The sequence below is a fragment of the Myotis brandtii genome, unplaced genomic scaffold, assembly GCF_000412655.1.
Source record: "Myotis brandtii unplaced genomic scaffold, ASM41265v1 scaffold3793, whole genome shotgun sequence".
NCBI lineage: Eukaryota > Metazoa > Chordata > Mammalia > Chiroptera > Vespertilionidae > Myotis > Myotis brandtii.
In genome coordinates this window covers 12187-31350 of record NW_005364562.1, presented here as the reverse complement: position 1 = coordinate 31350, position 19164 = coordinate 12187, and the positions used below count along the sequence as shown (strand labels likewise).

Below are 19164 nucleotides of genomic sequence, written 5' to 3'. Positions count from 1 at the left end.
ATTCTTATAGCCATTTAGAGTCTGCTTCCCAGGGAAACGGACCTATGGAGTTTGACTGGGAGTCTTCTGGAGAGCAAACTAAAATGCAATTTAGAAATCAGATCACTCATCAGCTGGCTGGTCAAAAAGTCCCAGCACTGGCTGGAGTTGGAGTAGAAGTCGGCCCTGCTGGCTCTATTGGAGCAATTGTTTAAATTTTCACTGTTGTTGTACTGGGGTGCTGTAACCAAAGGAGGGGATACCTGGGCATCAGGCATTTGAAAATGAGTTGGAAAATGGTACTTATAAGGACTATGGTATTGGATGGTTCCTGCTGGGGCATCAGTCCTTTGGAGAAAGACAATGAAAAGCTAAGACTAATTACAAGGTAACAGTTAAGTGTGAGCCACAAGAGATTTTGCTAGCATTGCAGATTTTTTCCCTTCTGGAGTCAGATGGTTAAAAAAGCTGTGATTTGGACCAAGGACATAATTCTAAGAGTAGCAGAGCTGCAGAGGAGGTTGAGTTCTCCACTTCAATGGGCCTGCTCAGCAAGGGTAGCACCCTGATGAAGAAAGAAGGGACCCTGAGAGAGGGACCTATGGGCCAAAGAACTCAACAATCTTCAGTCCCCTTCTGGCTGCCGAGACAATGGTAGCAGCACAGCTACTTGTCTCCAAATATGGCCTTTCAGAACCAAATACAAAATACAAAATGTGAAGTAAACCCTACACAGAACTGGCTCTCAGTGTTACTTGAAGAGAAAATGTGAAAAAGTCAATATAACTGTGAGTCACTTCAAAATTCTATTTTCTATCGATATACTTCTAGATTATCCTATATAATAAAAGGCTAATATGCATATTGTCCCCTTGGGTGGGAGTTTGACCCAACCAGGAGTTCAACTAGGGGGCGGGGCCAGCTGGCCAACAGCACTCCCCCCTCCCTCCAGCCAGCCCTGCCCCGGATTGGCCCCACCACCCCGATCGGGGTTGGGGCTGGCCTGCAAACCTCTGGCATTCCCTCCCCTGCATCCCACCAGCCCGCCCAATTGGCCCTGATTGGGGCGGGCCAGCAGGACATCGACCATGCACAAATTAGTGCATCTGGCCTCTAGTACTATAATAAGCATGAATTAGTACCTACAACATTAAAATTAAAGATAAAATTTAAACAGATCTCAATCAGTTGGAGTGCAGGCCTCTCCCTGGACTTTACCTTTGTCCTTGTCCTTCTGGTGAGCAGAGGCCATCAGGGTGGGGTTTGTGGAGATGGCCGGCTGCCCATCGTGCTCCACCTGGCAGGTGAGCATCGCATCCTCCCTGTGGGCAAACAGATCCACGAGGATCCAGCTCCTCCAGCTGAAAGTCCCATCCTGGTTCTCTACCAGGGTCGAGGCTGTTTCTGTTCGGGACGTGTTTCCGTCCTCCAGCCAGGTCAGCTGTAGGTGCCGGGGGTAGAAGTTCTTCACCAGGCAGGCGATGGCATTCACCTGGGTCTCTGACACAGTGTGTTGGGTAACCTCCAAGGTGGGCGGAACTGAAATAGCAAAGGGCAGAAGCTCTGACCTCATGGAACAGACAGATCACAGAGGGGGCTCCAGAACTTAGCTCCCCCACTACACAGAGGGCGGGCTTAGACACTGAGGGTTCTTTCATGAAATGAAAGCACTGAGCGCCTCCACCTCCCCACCTGGACCCCCACCCCTTTCTAGGGAGGGGTAGAGACGGTGTCCGGCTTTTTGTCTTGCTTTTGTGGTTTTCATCTTACTGGTAGCTGCTATTAGGGTCATATGATTGAAATCAACCACCACAGCCCCAGGCATGCAGTTAGAACATAATAACTTTAGCAAAATAAATGAAATTAACAAGCACATAGGGGGAGGAGCAGGCTGGGAGGACAGGGGCCAGGTGTGGCTTGGGCTGGGTGTGAGGGGCATCTACCTCGGATGGCCTCAGACAAGTAGGCAGTCCCACGAAGAGGAGGGTCCCCCTGTAGGGTGTCGTGGGCCACCTGGCAGATGACCTGGGAGCGAACATCCCCCGGGGCCAGCCGCACCCTGGCTGTGCTGGAGATGCTGTAGGGAGGGCTGTCTCCCTCTGGGTCCATGGTGGTCTGGGAGGCTGGGAGCTCATTCCCATCCTTGAACCATTTCAGGACGATGTTTCTGGGGGAGAAGCCGTGGGACTTGCAGGTAAAGCTCACTGTCTGCCCAGGCGGCGACCTGCCTGTGGGGCCCGATACCACAGGGCGAGAGGGTTTGGCTGTAAAAAGAACATAAAGAACAACGAACATGACTGTGATTCTCACCACTAACCACAAGCATGTGGCACTGTCAAACCTTCTCATATACTGTGTGTTATCCTTCTGTTAAAGCTGGGAGAGAATGTCATTGTCCTCATCTTACATAGGAGGACACACTTGTCCCCAGAGGTGAACTCTGAGTGAGGGACAGGGCAGGCAAGCAATTCCACACCTGCGTTCAAAGTCAACTTTTTTCCCTCCAGATGATTTCCCACAGTCTGGGCCCAGGGACAGAGTTCCTAGTCAGTCTCATTTTTGTGCACTGGCTGTTCATAGCTGGTCTCCAATCCTTACAGACCCATGAATGGGGCTATGATTATCATCTTCATCAAGTGGGGAAACAGGACTTGGGGGAGACAGAGACTTGCCCAGAGCACACAGCCGTAGGATGACAATACCGTGGCCCAGTGAGGGTCTGTCCTCTCAACAGGCTCATCTGAAACATTCTGTAAAGGCAGATTGGATGATATCATCAGTATTTGATTAATCAGTGATTTTATTAGTATTATGTTTTTCTACACAATTTCTGCCGGTGAGGAGCTGAGGCCCAGCTAAGTTAACTAGGTCACGACACTGACATAACCCCTTGATTTGGGGGTGCAACTCTGTGCTGGGTGATTCGGACAGAGCACCTCAAATCCTTTCCACTTTCCTAAAGGAGTCCATGATCATCACCATTTTAGAGATGAGAAAACTGAAACTGAGAGTAATGAAGGGACTGTCCCCTGGGCCACTACTGTCCCCAGAGGTATTTCCTGTGGCCTCCCAGGTATTCACGTCCATCAGCAGAGCAAGTGCCCACCTTCAGGAGCCTGACCCTGACCACCACCTGCTCCAGGGAGGAGTGCCCTCCAGTGCCCAGGCCGGGGGCCCTGCAGCAACAAATGGGAGAACGGGCTCCTGACAGTGAGTCTAGAATATGAACTCCTGCTCACTGGGGCCGCAGGGCCCTCTAGGAAATGCCCCCTCCTCTCCCTCAGTCTGCAGAGACAGGGATGCTGCCCATGGAGGTGCTGGGGCTCAGCGACCCCTCTCTGCTCTGTCCAGGCCACTGTGCCAGGCTGCTCCTGCGGCTGCTCAGTGAGGAAAACACCACAAAGAAGGGAAGGCCTCCTGGATGCCTCCATAGACAGAGCCATGTCCTGTAGAAGAAGTTTCAGGCCATATCATGGGACATTTGAGCACTATCTCATCTCAGTTCTAAAGCTAGACCTGCCTCCCCCACCGGACCTTTCTAAAATCCTTTTTTATGCATGATTCTAAGAAAAGGGTTGGAGCTTTCTCTACACTTTGACAAGCACAATATAGGATTGCGGTGAGCAGGCGTTGTGAGTTAATGTTGTTTGGATTTCAGATCTTAGTTCCCCTTCCTGCTCAGTTCAGGTTTCCTCTCTGGGCATCAGTGTCCTCAACTACCAAAGGGGCAACAATGGCCCCTCCCTCGCAGCACTGGCTGTAGGAGTAATGCCACCATGAAGACATGACCCCTGATCTCTCCCACTGCTGCTTGTTCAGCCAGGCTTCACCTGGGCCAGTAGCTCCGGGAAGTGGCAGGAGCTCTCTACCAGGAGGTAGCAGATCTAAGTGGGGATGGAGCCACTTACACCTGTGATGGCCTAGGCAAGGGACACACTATTGGGAACTGTTTTAATATCTGGAAATTCAGGATAAAGCCACCTTCCCTGCCTGTTTCCAGGAGTTGTGAGGAGACCCCATTGCCGCCATGTCTAGGAGGGGAACTTGGCAATACCCACACAAATTAAAATGCACACACCCTGTGACCTAGCAATGCTGCTTGCAGTGAGCACCTCCCTCTTGAATAGGGTGATCCATGTACAAGGGTATCCCCTGTGTCACTGTGTGAATAGCCCAAGGCTGGGGACAACTCATATCCATCAACAGAAGACAGTGAATGAAAGATGCTGTCTCCACAGGCTGGAGGGGAGGCAGCTGTTGAAGGAGGGGCTCTAGGTGGTGCTGACGTGGATGCTCCATTAGGGCGCTGTGGCTGGAGGTAGGGAGAGGTTCCCAATAACCTGGGCCTCAAAGTCTGAGTGTGAGGAGCATGTGAACCTTTGGGAACCAGTGAAAATAAGAGGTGCTGGCTCCCTGTTCAATGGTGTGCTGGAATGAGCTTTATTCAGTGCCTGCATTAACCAGGCTTTTGAGGAAAGAGCATCTGTCTTTGAAGCAGCAAAAAGCTGCTAAAATCAGATGGGGTTCTGGAACAATCTCCTCAGTCTCTGGCCATGTAACCGTGGACAAAGCCCCTGTCACCTTTTGACCTCAGGCACCCCTCTGTGCATGGGGAGTCAGGCTGGATGGTCTGAAGGTCCCTGCGTGCTCACATTCCAGGTTTCAGGACCCTGGGCGTCTGGTAAAAGACCCTCAAGGAGAACGGTGTTGCCTCAATGGCACGACCCCTAAGTTTCCCACATGGGGAGCCTCTTCCATGGGTGAGGGACATTCTGAGACGACCCAACTCTGCTTGGAGGCTTCATGACAGTGACTGGGATTCTGGAATAAAGGGGGGTCCTAGGCAGACCCACAGTGATTGTGCGCTTCTGGGCATCTCCTTCAAATGGGGCTGTCAGAGTGAACAGTGAGTCTGGGCCTCTCAGGATTTTCTTCTCCTGTGATGTTTCTGAGGCTGAGATAAAGCAGCACCTTCTCTATTCCCTGCCCTCAGTGAGTTTCTTCCACTGGAGGGAAGACAACGAAGCTTCGAGGGGAAGAGCCATTGCCTGCTTTGTTCTGTAGCTGCCTCAGCACCAGCACAGAACCTGGCTCAGAGCAGGTGCCCAGTGGGTGTCACTAAGGAGGAGCCTTGGCCACATTGAGGGGAGCACTCCGTGGAGGTGGGTGAGGTCTGGCCTTGTGATGGGCAAGTCACTCAGCTGTCAGTTCTCATTCCTGCAACCAATGGGCTGACTGGATTGAAAGGCCAGGACTGGGGAGCCAGACAAGCGGGGGTTCCAGACTTTTCCCACCACTGACCAGCCGTGGTGGCTGAGCCAAGAACATGACATCTCCAGGCCTCAGCTTCCCTGGTCTGCAGATGGGGTGAAATCAGACCATGAATCAGATCATGACTATAAGCACCCACCTCCGCACCTGACTCTTAGTTGTTGCTCAAAGATGGAAGCCGATCTTAATGACTTGTCACACATGAGGTACAAAGGGTCCCCCTGTACTCAGCACTCACGGTAAGTTGAGTGCCTGCTCCAGACTTGAACTCCATGTCATTGTCACCTCCTCTCCGGAACTTCACACAGTAGTAGGTCCCTGTGTCTGCTGGGGTGAGGTTACTAATGTGGATGGAAAAGTCCAAGTTGTCTCTCCTTGTGGCATCTGCAACACTTGTTACTCGAGGGAAATGGCCTCGTTTGAAACTGTAGATTAACTCCCGGCCTGGCCCTGTCCCTCTGAACCACAGCGTGGGCCCCACGGGGGTCAGGGAGGTCACGGTGCAGCTCAGAGTGGCCGTCTCTCCAGCTGCGATAGACACTGACTTCTGAGGCTGAATCACCTGCAGCTCCTCACCTGCCCCTCCTGGAGGGAAGCACAGAGCTGTTATTTATTCACCATATGGGAGCCTGTGGGCTTGGTCAGTATTTATCAACAACAGCTTTCATCGACCAAGTGCACACCCTGAGTGGGCCCTGAGTCCAGCACATTGCACGTGTCATACATGTAACACTCACAATCAACCTTTAATGTGAGAGCCTATAACAAATGAGGAAACAGAGGCCAACAGAGGTAACAAAGAGCAGGTTTAAGTTTTCCCCCCAACAAGCAGTTCTGCTCGGTGCCAGCAATGGAGGGGCTGTGCTGGGCTCTTTCCTGCAACATGTGACTGCCCAGGTGAGCAGAATGGCTCCTGGAGGTACCGTCCATGCAGCCTGAGGAGAGGAGAGCCGGTTTGTCTCTGCCAGGGACACTCTGGCAGCCATGGCTGGTCCTCTGATGACAAGGTAGTGCAGAGAAATAGAACATTCCTTGGAATAACATTCATTTGCAGGGAACTGCAAAAGGGAAACCAGTTCTTTCACAAGACTCATTGAATCCTTACCCAGTTTCATCTTTAACATTTCTTGTTAAAGGGACTGTGTGGTACTTGCTGCTGAATCTGGGATACAAGTTGGAATTGAACCTGGTCGTGGCTCAACTTCAGAATGCCTTCTGGGTATGAAAGAAAAGTTTACCAACAAAAAACAGGAAGCAACTAGAAGCTTTAGGGATGAATCTCCTTGACTGCATATGCTCTATGGGCATTGGGCACTGAAAGAAAGCTTTATAGAAGCCACAGGTACTGGACTAGGGTTTGAATCCCAATGGCGTGCATTTGATATGTCCCCACTCACCTTGGAGACGGGCCAGGTTTATAAAGAAACACGTTTGTTTCTGGATGGAGAAGACGGAAAAGAATGGGCATTCGAGGAGAGCCAAACAGAGGAGCACCATCTGTGGCGGTAGCTCTTAGGAAACCTGGTGCATCCAGACATCAGGATGCTTCATCTCAGGATGATCGTACACCCCCAGAGGCAGGTCCTGTCCTTCCCTACAGGACTTAGTATCACCTGCTGTTCCTGTGAGCCTGATCATCCGTCATTTGGGACTGTTTTTCTTCACAGAAGAAGTTCTGATGGGAAATGCTACGAAGTCATGATAAGTAAGAAAGGGAAATGAAACTAATATTTGGTGCTCACTAAAAAATAAATGCCTATTACTATCCAATTTCATTTCATAAAACAACTTTAAAAAGAAAAACACAACTTTTCCTAGTAAAAAAGCATACTCCCAGTTCAAGAAAGCTTAGTGGAATGCATGTTCACCTTTCTTCCTCCCCAGAATCACTCTGAATTGACAGAGAAATGGAACACGGTGGCGGAATCTGAGCTGACACAGGCATAGCTCATTTTGTTTCGCTTTTCTTTACTGAGCTTCACTTTATTTGCGCTTTCACAGGTGTTGGCGGTTTTACAAATGGAAAGCAAGAAGACCTTCCATTCATAACAGTAGCAAAATTACAGTTATGAAGTAGCCATGAAAATAATTTTATGGTTGGGGGTCACCACAACATGAGGAACTGTATTAAAGGGTCGCGGCATTAGGAAGGTTGAGAACCATTGCCTTACATGCTTGTTGTAGAAAAAATCCACAGAAAATGAAAATATGCCATTAGGAAACATTTAAGGTGTTGTCTTTCAGACACAACTATATCAGAGATAACGATTTCTAAAACATTTTCCTTGGAAAATAAATCCACTTTTTAATAAAATGGGAACATACCATTCTGTAATTCTTTTCTCTGAGCTGCACATCCGGTGTTAATGAATAATTTTGTGGCATAACTTTCACTGGCTCTAAAGTGCTCTGTTGCCTGGCTAATGTCAGGTAGGATGCTTGGAGCAGAGGTAAGTGTGCAAACAGCTGAGGGAAGTAACCAAGGGCATTAATGGTCTCAGCCAGCACCCAGCTCAGAGGTGTCATTGAGGACACGTTCTTGCCTCAGCGTCAGTTTGTTTTGCCTCAGGCCTGTCTCAGGGTCAGGAAGCTGCTGCTGTAACTGTCAGCTTCCATCTTCACAGAATTACATCTAAGAGTCAGGACAGGCTATTTCTCCTCTCCCATCTCAGAGTTGTCAGGGAGGAGTGCATTTCCCGCAGCCAGAACCAATCGCTGCCCAGCCCAGGGGAGGAGCCCGCAGCCAGAGCCAATCGCTGCCCAGCCCCGGGAAGAGCCCTTTGTGTCTTTGGTGAGGCTCACCAGGTCCTTTCTCCAGAGGGCGCCCTGGCTGATCGCCTGCAACCCACGCAGCGCCCTGGTGCTGGGACGCCTGGAGGGCTGGGGAGCCCCGCACTGTCACAGCGGGTCGTGGCGAGACACACACGTGTGCACACGCTCTCTGCCTCCGCGCACAGTCACGGGCACGGAGTGTGGTGATCTCACACACCGGAATCTGAGCTGACACAGGCGTAGCTCATTTTGTTTCGCTTTTCTTTATTGAGCTTCACTTTATTTGCACTTTCACAGGTGTTGGCGGTTTTACAAATGGAAAGCAAGAAGACCTTCCAAGGGGACCCCATGTTAGTAATTTACAGGGAAAAGGAGCAATTTTTCATAGAAATCCCGCTTGCTCTGTCCTTGTTAAGGAGGGGCTGGCAGTGGCCTTTGTCCTCTTGTCATGCAGGGCTCTCTTGTCCTATCCGGGCCAAACAGATCTTTCTGGATTCCCCCTACCCCTGCTTTTTTTCTTTAAAGATGGGAGTTGGTTAGAGAATCAGATGTGAGTGGCTTACAGGGTAGACAAGAGAATTCTATAAGCATGCATTGCAAATTAAACATGTGAGGTGCCTTATTTGCAATTCTGTTGGATATAGTAGATACTCCTATATTTCTATCTGACAGGGATGATTTCCAGGGCAGGCGAATTTTGGTTAGTTTACAGAGCAACACTACCTCCTGACTTTGGTGAAATATATCAAACTCTCCTACTAGTCTTTCCAAGACTATCTTCCCTGCTAGGTTCTTGGGTTCAAAGGCATTTTAAGCATTACCTCCTGTTCAGCATTTAAGACTCCAAATATCATCTGTTTTGTTGCCTTTGGTAACAGGGGCAGACGATGGACCCACAGAGAAAACACTCATATTCCTGAATTCAAGGGCTCAGGTAAAGCCCTGATAGAGTGCAGCCTTGGCCTTGTGTGCAGCCCTGGGTGACACACCCATGTTTCCCTGGAGGCCCTGAGATTTCAGGGGCAAAAAGAAGTCCAGGGGCAGGGAGGGAATATTCTACCGCAAGGAGTACTCACCTGGGAGGCCCAGCAGTAGAGTCAGCAGCAGGCAAGGAGGAGGGCAGGGCCAGGAGGCAGGGATGGGCATCCTGGAGGCCTGAGTGGCCTGCTGTGTCCAAGTGTGTGCTCGGAGGACGCGGACTCTCTGCTGTGTGAGAGGAGTGAGGCCCCAGCTGTGTGATATAAGAGGAAGCGCCTAGGAAGGGGTGCAAGGCTGTGACACAGTAGCCAGTTTCTGTATTCTAAACAGTTCCTGCTTCTAGATTGTGAAATAATCAGTCGGGGAAGCAACCACAGGGTGAGCAGTTACTCATCTTAGTTTACAGAGGGACTTGGACATGCCTCTAGGCAGTAGTGCTCCCCCACACTCCCTCTGCCTGGGGCCTCAGCTCTCCACTGGCCCCTCAGCTCACCTGAGGTCTTCATGGTGATGCCCCCCCTTGGGGGCCCAGGACAAGAAGGGTGTGCTGTGTGGGCTGTGTGCCAAACTTCCCAGACCAGGGCACTAGGATGTTGCCGGCTTATGGCCTCATCTCCTTCAGCCTCAGCAAGAGCTACTCATTGGAGGAAGGGAGAGGGCTCATCAGAACCTGGTCAGCGTTGGGATGGAACCAGGTCCTCTTCTGAAAGACCTTCTATTCCAACCATTTACTGATGGGACTGGAAAAACTCCACCCAAACGCACAGTGTTGGGTGGACCTCAGGACTGGTATGTGCCTCCTTGCAACAAAAGACATAATAAACTCACATCTTTCCGGAAAGCACGTGTGTTATATGACCACATTTATACACCCAGGGGTTTATCTGAGAGAAATGCAACTTATGTCCATACCAAACACTGTGAGCGAAATAAATCCACTTTAAGGATTTTCTCTTTTAGCAACTTTCAAATATACAACCCAGTATTGCTAACTGTAGTCACCATGTTGGATATTATATCCTCAAAATGTATTTATCTAATAACTAGAAGGTTGTTCATTTGACCATCTTGACCTACTCCCCTACTGAACGCGCAGCCTCTCACAACCACCAATCTCTTCTCTGTGTCTGTGAGTTTCCCCTCACCCCCAGGTTCCACAAATAACTGAAATAATACAGTATTTCTTTCTCTGCCTGACATCACATTGCATAATGCCCTGAAATTCCATTTATGTTGTTGCAAATGGCCGCATTTCCTTGTTTTTCTGGATGAATAATATTCCATTACATATATACATTTTCTTATGCATTCACCCACTGAGGGGCACTTACATTACTTGCTTGACTTGTATATTGTAAATAATGGGGCGATGAACATGGGGTTGCAGATTCCTCTTCATGGTAGTGATTTCATTTTCTTTGGATGTAGACCTGGGGGTGGAATGGCTGGGTCATATGAAGGTTCTATTAGTTTTTTGAGGCCCCTCTATACTGTTTTCCATAAAAAAGGTGTGGCTGCCCCAAACCTCTAATTGAATAAATTTCATGTCTTTTTTTTTTTTTTATTTTCTGTACCTTTTCTGCTTCATCTAATCTGCTGTTGAACCCTTCTATTGAATTCTCCAGTTCAGTGATTGATTTCTGTTTGTTACGTTCTCATATTTTTTTAAAAAATACCACCCACCCCAGGTCTTTATTACCCTACTGCCTGTGTCCATGGGCCATGCATGTAAGTATATAAGATCTTTAGTTCTCACATTTTGTATCTCTTTGTTGAAATTCTCGCATTTTGCACCCTTGTTCTCCTAGAGAGGTGAACAAGGTGAGCATCCTTATGAGCATTTATAAAACTACCAGGTAAAACATTAAGGTGTATTTCGGGAGTTTGATTTTATGCTTTGGGGTGGTGTTTGGTTCACATTCCTCCATGTCCTCATGGTCCTTGACTCTCCGTGTTGGCTTCTGGGCGTGAGATAAAAGAGGTGCCTCTTCCCATCTTGGTGGCGAGATCTGTTGCAGAAGACGAGCCTTGTCACTCAGCCCTGTTCTAGCACTTGGCTGTCTCTCCAAACTTCGTGATTTTCCAAACTGCCTTCTTTGTTCTCTGTTGCTCCCAATAGCTGAGGCGCCATTTCAGTGTCCGGAGGGGAGGAATTCAGTCTGCACCTCGTTGCAGGCTGATGGGAAGCTGGATCCTCAGGCAGCAGCGGTTAAGTATGAATGTAGACCTCCATCAGGAAAGGCTGGGAGGTGGGAGCTAAGGCTCTTGGGAATAGCCAGGGAAGAACTGGCTTTTTGTTTTCTACAATCCCGTGGGCCCCACTAACACAAGCCCCACTGGCCGCCAGAGCCAGGCGATCAAGGGGAGTGTCCCCTGAGCAGCAGCCGCAAGTCAGGGCTCTCACCCTGTGCACAAGCTGCTCTCAGGGAGGCACCAGCCACCTGGGGCCACGGAGGGAGCATGTGGACCTGACGCCCTCTCAGCTCCCTGGCTCTGGAGAGGATGGTTGGCCCCTGACGTGTGTTACATGAGAAGCTGACCCTCAGCTGCAGCCTTTATGAGAATCCCAAATGCACAAAACAATGGGTTGATCCAGATCAACCATCAACATCTACTGCAAGGCCAAATCGCTTTGGAAAGAAGACAATGCTCTGGGTTTGGTGGGATCAGGAAGGTGTGGTATATTATGAGCTTTTAAAACCAGGTGAAACCATTAATACTGATCGCTACCGACAACAAATAATCAATTTGAACCACGCTTTGATCATAAAACGACCAGAATGGGCCAGAAGACACAGCAAAGTAATTTTGCTTCATGATAATGCACCACCACACACTTCAAAACCAGTTAAAGACACGTTAAAAGATCTTGCCTTGGAAGTATTAACCCACCTGCTATGTTCACCAGACCTTGCTCCTTCAGATTACCACTTGTTCCGATCGATGGCACTCGCACTTTCTGAGCAGCACTTCAAAACGTACAAAGAAGTGGAAAATTGGGTCTCTGAATGGTTTGCCTCAAAACAAGAAAAGTTCTATTGGGACGGTATCCACAAATTACCTGAAAGATGGGGCAATGTGTAGCTAGTGATGGACATTACTTTGAATGAAGCACTTTGGATGCTTCTCTTGAAATTATCGTGTTTTCTTTGATTACAAAATTCGCATTGTTAACCAGTACACCTGAATATATGTATATATATAAAATCTTCTTTTTCTGAGTGTTGATGTTCTTTATGAACGGAGACACTGAGGCAAGCTTGGCGTGTAGGATGAAGTAGAGCAGAGGGCTACCGCTCGCTCAGGCGTGTAGCAAAGCCCCCAATGCTCTCACGGCTTTTATTGAGGTGAACACAGCAAACAACAATAGAGTACAGCAAGTGACAATGAATAACAGGCATGCTTATGAGATCATCAAAGCTAAGTTATACATTATACTATTAATTTCCTATGTTATACAAAGATTATTTCCACCTGCAGCAGTGCGCCCTCCCCTGAACTTTCCATGCCCTCATGGACTATTTATCACGTCAAGGAAAGTCCTGCCTCTGAACAATAAGTCTTGCTTGCAAGACTTTGTTCTGACGTGGCCTGCTTGCAGGCTCCTGCCTTTTCCTGGCAAAACGTCCTCTTCTAGTTAACTTTTCATTCCACTTGTCCAGCTACACTGAACCTACATAACAAAGAGATTTACATGGTTTTGACATGCACTACATGCAATATGTAAAAATAGTAATATAAAGATGTAATTTAGGCATAAGATGACTATCAAGAGGGAAGTGGGTGTGAATGTGTGTACACATATCTTCAGATGAAAAGGTTAATGGACCAAAATTGGTAATTTAAAAATATTTCTTGATGTACTAACAAAGTCAAACCTTACAGATTTATAATGTGAATTGTCTTCTGTGCATTCCATTGCATATCTTCCTCATCTGATGACTCTGGGTTTGACAGTCTCACGGCAATTCCATTTTGTTTACATTTCTGTCTCATGTAAGATCTACCATATGTTTTTCTTGTTCCATAGTTTATAAAATATTGCTTATATGTTGTTCTTGAGATTTCAAGAGTGGCTTTCAATGAATTCTAGGATGTACTGAAATATCTTGAAAATTGAAGTGATTTTACAATGATCATGTTAGGTTGTAGTTTGTTTAGTACACTTCGTTTCTCCTATTATAGAAAAACTAGTGGCCCAGTGCATGAAATTCATGCACCGGTGGGGTCCCTAGCGGCTGCCAGCTGCCGGCCGGGGCCTTCCTTTGTTCTGCGCTGCCCCATGGTGGTCAGCACAGTGATAGCGAGTGATCAAACTCCCAGTTGGTGGAACTCCAGAGGGGACACTTTGCATATTAGGCTTTTATATATACAGATTATTTAGAGAAGTTGTAGATTTACAGGAAAATTGAGTAGAAAGTACAAAAAGTTCCTATGACCCTCCTCCATCCGTTCCATAGTTTTCCTATTCACAGCAACTGGCGTTAGTTTGGGGCAGTGGTTACCATTGATGAGCCAATGTCAATATTGTTATTAACCAAAGTCCAGAGTTTGTGTTAGGTCACTCTCAGTGTTGTTTATCCCGTGGGTTCGGACAAACGTATAATGACACGCACCCATCACCACCGTGTCACACAGAGCAGCCTCCCTGCCCTAAAGCCCTCTGGGCTCCACCTGTTCATCCCTCCACCGAACCCCGGGCAACCACACATCTTTTTGCTGCCTCCATAGTTTAGCCTTTTCCAGAGAGTCTTAAAGTTGGAATCACACAGCGCAGCCTTTTCCCACTGGCTTCCTTCAGGTATATGATACTTTTCATAATAACATCAGCCGTAACATTTGCCAAAATGTTTTCCCAAGTGGCTGTACTTTTCACGTTCCCACCGTCAGTGTATGAGAGTTCCTGCCGCTCCACCTCCTCAGCCACACTTGGTCGGTTGTCTCGATGTTAGCCGTTCCGGTCAGTGTGCCCGGGTCTCTCTCTGCCAACAGTGACGTCTACACCATTTATGTGCGTTTTCCTAATGATCAGTGATGTGGGCCGTCTTTTCATGGGCTTCCTGGCCAGCCAATACCCTTCATTAAATAGTTTGCCCCAATTTTTCCCGATCTTTGCTTTCATGATTAATTGGGTTATCTCCTTCTTATTGAATTCCAAGAGATCTTTATATATTCCAGCTACAAGTTCTTTGTCGGATATGGTTTGCAAATATTTTCTCTAAGTCTGTGGCTTGCCTTTTTATTTTCTTAAGTGTCTTTTGATAAGGAGGTTTATCGTTTTGATGAAGCCCCACTTTCTTTTATCGTCCATGCTTTCGGCATCATATAGAAGTAATCTTTGCCAAACCCCGAATCACCGCGATTTCTGGTATAGTTTCAACTCTTACAATTAGGTGCATGAGCCACTGCAAGTTCTCCTTCTTCTTCTTCGTTTTCAATCTGGTGTGAGATGAGGGTTGAGGTCCGTTTTGCATATGGCCACCCAATTACCCCAGCACTGTTTGCTGAAAAGATTACCTTTTCCCACTGCTATGCCTCGTCACCTTGTAGAAAATCAACGGACCATCTACGCGAGGCCCATTTCTGGACTTGCTATTCTGTTCCATTCACCTACTTGGCTACTTTCACACCAATACCAGATGGTCTTGATTGCTGCAGCTCACAATGATTCTTTTTAAAAATATACATTTTTATTGATGTCAGAGAGAAAGGGAGAGAGAGAAACATCAATGACGAGAAAGAACCATCGATCGGCTGCCTCCTGCACGCCCCCTACTGGGGATGGAGCCTGCAACCCAGGCATGTGCCCTGACCGGGAATCAAACTGTGACCAGACCAACACTCTATCCACTGAGCCAAACCGGTCAGGGCAGAGTTGGATATTTTTAAAGGACAGATGGGATTAAAGATATAAGCACAAGATAAAGTACACAACTTCTTTGGTGAAAAGAAAAAAGGAAGAAGTGCTGTTTGGCAACAAAGTGCTAAAGGGAAAGAAAATGGTGGGGTGGGAAATACTGAGTTCTGAAAGAAAAAAAAGAACCTTGAATTTTGAGGACTCAAATCTTTTCCCCCATAATTGAAACAAATTATCTAGTCAAAAAGTGCATTAACGTGCCTAGCCTATGCTAGACTGACAAAAGAGGTTCATTCATCTAGAAATATTGTAAACATCCCAGGGCCATAGTTGTGATAAAAAGGTGTATCATTACACCAGACCAGTTTGACCATGGGACTGCAGTGACCAGAGCTTTCCGATGACAGTGAGTGTGGCATCCCAGTGTAGAGGGTGACGTAGGCCTCTTTCACTTTGTTTTAGCCCAGCAATGCAGACAACCCCATAAAGGTCACTTCCAGCCATGGGACTTGGTACTTAGCAGGTGTGCTGGGTCAGGCTCACTGAAAGCACTGGGGAGTAACAACCTAGTACTGATCCCCAACAATGGATAGAGACTAAGATGCAAACCCAAGCTGGTCCGGACAAGGTGGCGAAAACTCATCTCTCCTGTTTTCCTGTTTAATATTACTCCGACTCCTAGAAATTGCTCCATGGTACAAATAAAGGAGGGCTCTGAGAGATGGTAGAGAAAGGCACCCTGGCTCGGGACCTGAGGACACAGCAGCCAGGCTTTCTAGGTTGTACTCTCCTAACCCCCTGGGCACTGAATTTGACTAAATTGTGGCAGTGGGGAAAAAATCTAAAATCAGTCATCTATGAGAAAAGGAAGAACAAAACCACCCAAAGCAGACAGAAGGAAGGAAATTATAAAGAAGAAAGGAGAGTCCTGGCCAGGTAGCTCATTTGGTTAGAGCATTGTCCTGGTGTGCCAAGGTTAGGGGTTCCATCCCTAGTCAGGGCACATAAAAAATCAATAATTGCTTAAATAGGTGGAACAACCAATGTTCTCTCTCTCTTAAATCAATAAATTATAAAAATGAAATCATTATTTAAAAAGAAGGAAACTCAATGAAATTGGCTCTCAGCAAAGTAGGAATAGAGGGAACAAATCTCAATATAATGAAGGCCATATATGACAAACCCACAAGTAACATCATTCTCAATAGGAATGAACTAAAACATTGCCCTTAAGATCAGGAATATGACAGGGATGTCCACTTTCACCACTCTTATTCAAGATGGTATTGGAAGTCCTAGCCACAGCAATCAGACAAGATGGAGAAATAAAAGGCATTCAAATTGGAAAGGAAGAAGTAAAACTGCCATTATTTGTTTCCCACCCCACCATTTTCTTTCCCTTTAACATAAAACAGTCCTCAGGTCCTGAGCCAGAGTGGATGACATAATACTGTATATAGCTTTCACCAAAAACCTACTGCAACTGATACATTTAGTAAAGTAACAGGATACAAAAATCAATGTCCAGAAATTGGTTGCATTTGTATACATCAATAATGGACTATCAGGGAAACTAAAAAACTATCCCATTTACAATTGTATTAAAAAAACATACCTAGGAATAAAAGTAAATGAGATAAAAGACCTGTATTTAGAAATTTATAAGATACTAAGAATAAAATTAAAGAAGGTACAAATAAATGGAAACATATACCCTGTTCATAAATAGAAAGAATTAGCATTGTTAAAATGTCCATACTACCCAAAGCATTCTATAGATTCGATGGAATTTCTATCAAAATACCAATGGTGTATTTCACAGAAATTGAACAAGTAATCCCAAAAGTTATATGGAATTACAAAATATCATGAATAGCCCCAGCAAACTTGAGAAGAACAAAATTGTTGGAACCACGCTACATGATATCAAACTATTCTACAAGGCCTTAGAAATAAAATCAGCATGGTATTGGCATAAAAACAGATATGTAGATCAACAGAATAGTATAGAAAGCCCAGAAATAATCCCACACTTATTTGACAATTAATATTTAATAAAGGAGGCAAGAACATACAATGGGGTAAAGACAGTGTATTCAATAAATGGTGTTGAGAAAATTGGACAAATATGTGCAAAAATCTAGACCACCTCCTTATAGCACATACAAGAATAAACTACAAATGGATTAAATCCTAAAGGGAAACATGGGCAGTAAAATCTCAAACATTTCTGCCCTGGCCACAGTGGCTCAGTTTGTTGGGCATTGTTCCCTGCACCAGGAGATTGCCTGTCTGATTCCAGGTCAAGGGGATATGCCTAAGTTTCAGGCTTGGTCCCCGGTAGGGGGCATGTGGGAGGCCAATGATCTATGTTGCCACTGTCACATTGATGTTTTTTTGTCTCTCTCTCCCTTTCTCTTCCTTTCTCTCTAAAAGTCAATAAACTATTCTTTTTTTAAATAAGCAGTCTCCGGTGTTTACCTATGCCACCATCTTGGTCGACCTCAAGAAAATCTACTTTAAATATAATAATGTTACATGCAATAAACATTAATATTTCAAGAATAAACTACTTTAGCAAAAGTCTCACATATATTTCTCAGATCACCTTGATTAGTTTAGCCCAATCACCTAGTATGATGACAGGAAGTCTTTCCACACCCCTTCTGTAAAACTTCAAACTCTCAGGATGGTTGTCAGGAAAGGAGATGACGGAGGAAGGGAAATGTGATGTAGAAAATGTTCAGTGATGGCTGTGATTATTGCTGGTTCCCTGCCATAAATAGGGGACAAAGAAGGCCCATGCGGTGACCACTCAGAATCAGCTGGGTGCCTGTTCCAGATGGGAAAGCCCAGATGGGATGGAAACCAGGAGGAGGTTAGCAAGAGCAAGGAGGAGTGAGGTGGCTGTCATGGAACTCGGTGACTGTTGGGTGAAGTCAAGAGGCAGGACACTGTGAACAGGATGGTCTCCCTCCTTCCCTCTTTCTTTAATGTACATTGGTGTCAAGCGATCTATAAAAGTAGGTACCAAACTCTTACCAGTGTGGGATTTGGGAGTTGGGAGCACACTTCAAATTGCTAATTTATATCTATAGATTTCCAGATTATTCTATAATAAGCACAAATGACTACTCTTAACATTATAAATGAGACAATTTAAAAAGGGGTTCAGTTGGAGTAGAGGCCTCTCCAGAGGGTTCACCTGTGTTCTGGGGCTCCTGGTGAGCAGAGGCCTTTGGGGGAAGTTGTTTGGTGACTTCCAGTTGCTCATTGTGCTGCACCAGACAGCTGAGCATCGCGTTCTCCCTGTGGACAGAGAAAGTCACCAGCAGCCAGCTCCTCCAGTTGAAGGTGCCATCCTTGTTCTCTGAGGGTCGAGGCCATTTCTGTATGAGACATGTTTCTGTCCTTTAACCAAGTCAGCAGTAGGAGTTGGAAGTATAAGTTCTCCACGTGGCAGGTGAGGCTCACTGTGTTCTCTGACAGAACACAGTGTGTTGGGGAACCTCCCAAAGGGCAGAACTGTACCAGTGCAGGGCAGAAGATCGGACCTCATGGAAGATACAGACCACAGAAGAGGGCTCTCCCATTACCGCAAGGTGGGAACTGACAGTGCTAGGTATGCAGCAGGAGCTCAGAACTCAGGGTTCTCTTTGCATATAAATGAAATCACTAAGCACAGTCCCAGCATGCAGGAGGAACATAATAAATGTACCAAGTAAATGAAATCACGAGCACGGATGAGCTTGGCCTATGGTAGCCACTCATTTATTGAGTGAAGATATACAGGAACCTCTTTCCTCACATTCATAGAGGACCTGCTTTGTACTCCCATTACTCTATGGACATGTTTTGAATTAACTTTTATATATGGTATCAAGTTTATTCTTTCCATGAGGGCATTCAGTTGTCCCATCTATTCAGTATTTTCAAGCATCAAATTAAAAAATATAATCAAAACCACACTTTCTTTGAGGTGAAATATGGAGAACCAAATATAATCAAAACCACACTTTCTTTGAGGTGAAATATGGAGAACCAATGGACCATGGAATCAACACAGACATGCTGATTGAGATTTCTAAATTTTGAAATATAGAAATAATACTCTGAGGGATTGTAAGAATCTATATTTTATCAGGAAAACGTACATGCAATTATTTGAGCAGTGAATTGTATGGAAGACTGGGAACCTACATGCTAACGCCAAAGGTGGTGAAGAAGCCAAAGCTCATGGATATGACAGAGAGTTATTGCTTCTGGCTACCTTAAATGTATTGGAACCAATGGGGAGGTTTGCAAAG

General features: G+C 46.3%; 1 protein-coding gene and 1 pseudogene across 1 annotated transcript; one reads left to right on the top strand and one right to left on the bottom strand.

Annotated features, from left to right (window-relative positions):
* Window positions 1–1159: 1159 nt before the first annotated feature.
* LOC102248447 (signal-regulatory protein beta-1) lies at window positions 1160–9343 on the bottom strand. The gene is made up of 4 exons (XM_014544712.1): window positions 9099–9343; window positions 5480–5835; window positions 1923–2241; window positions 1160–1518 (listed from the first exon to the last, which is right to left on the bottom strand). The coding sequence occupies exons 1-4, from the start codon at window positions 9166–9168 to the stop codon at window positions 1160–1162; spliced, it is 1104 nt and encodes a 367-aa protein (XP_014400198.1). The 5' UTR covers window positions 9169–9343.
* LOC102248152 lies at window positions 5872–7223 on the top strand (annotated as a pseudogene).
* Window positions 9344–19164: the final 9821 nt, after the last annotated feature.

Excerpts from the sequence above, each read along its gene's own strand:
- LOC102248447 (XM_014544712.1), bottom strand. The coding sequence starts at position 9,168 with ATGCCCATCCCTGCCTCCTGGCCCTGCCCTCCTCCTTGCCTGCTGCTG. Across the intron at positions 5,836-9,098 it reads TCTACTGCTGGGCCTCCCAG|GAGGGGCAGGTGAGGAGCTG; the intron begins GTGAGTACTCCT and ends GCTTCCCTCCAG. Across the intron at positions 1,519-1,922 it reads CTTGTCTGAGGCCATCCGAG|TTCCGCCCACCTTGGAGGTT; the intron begins GTAGATGCCCCT and ends TTGCTATTTCAG.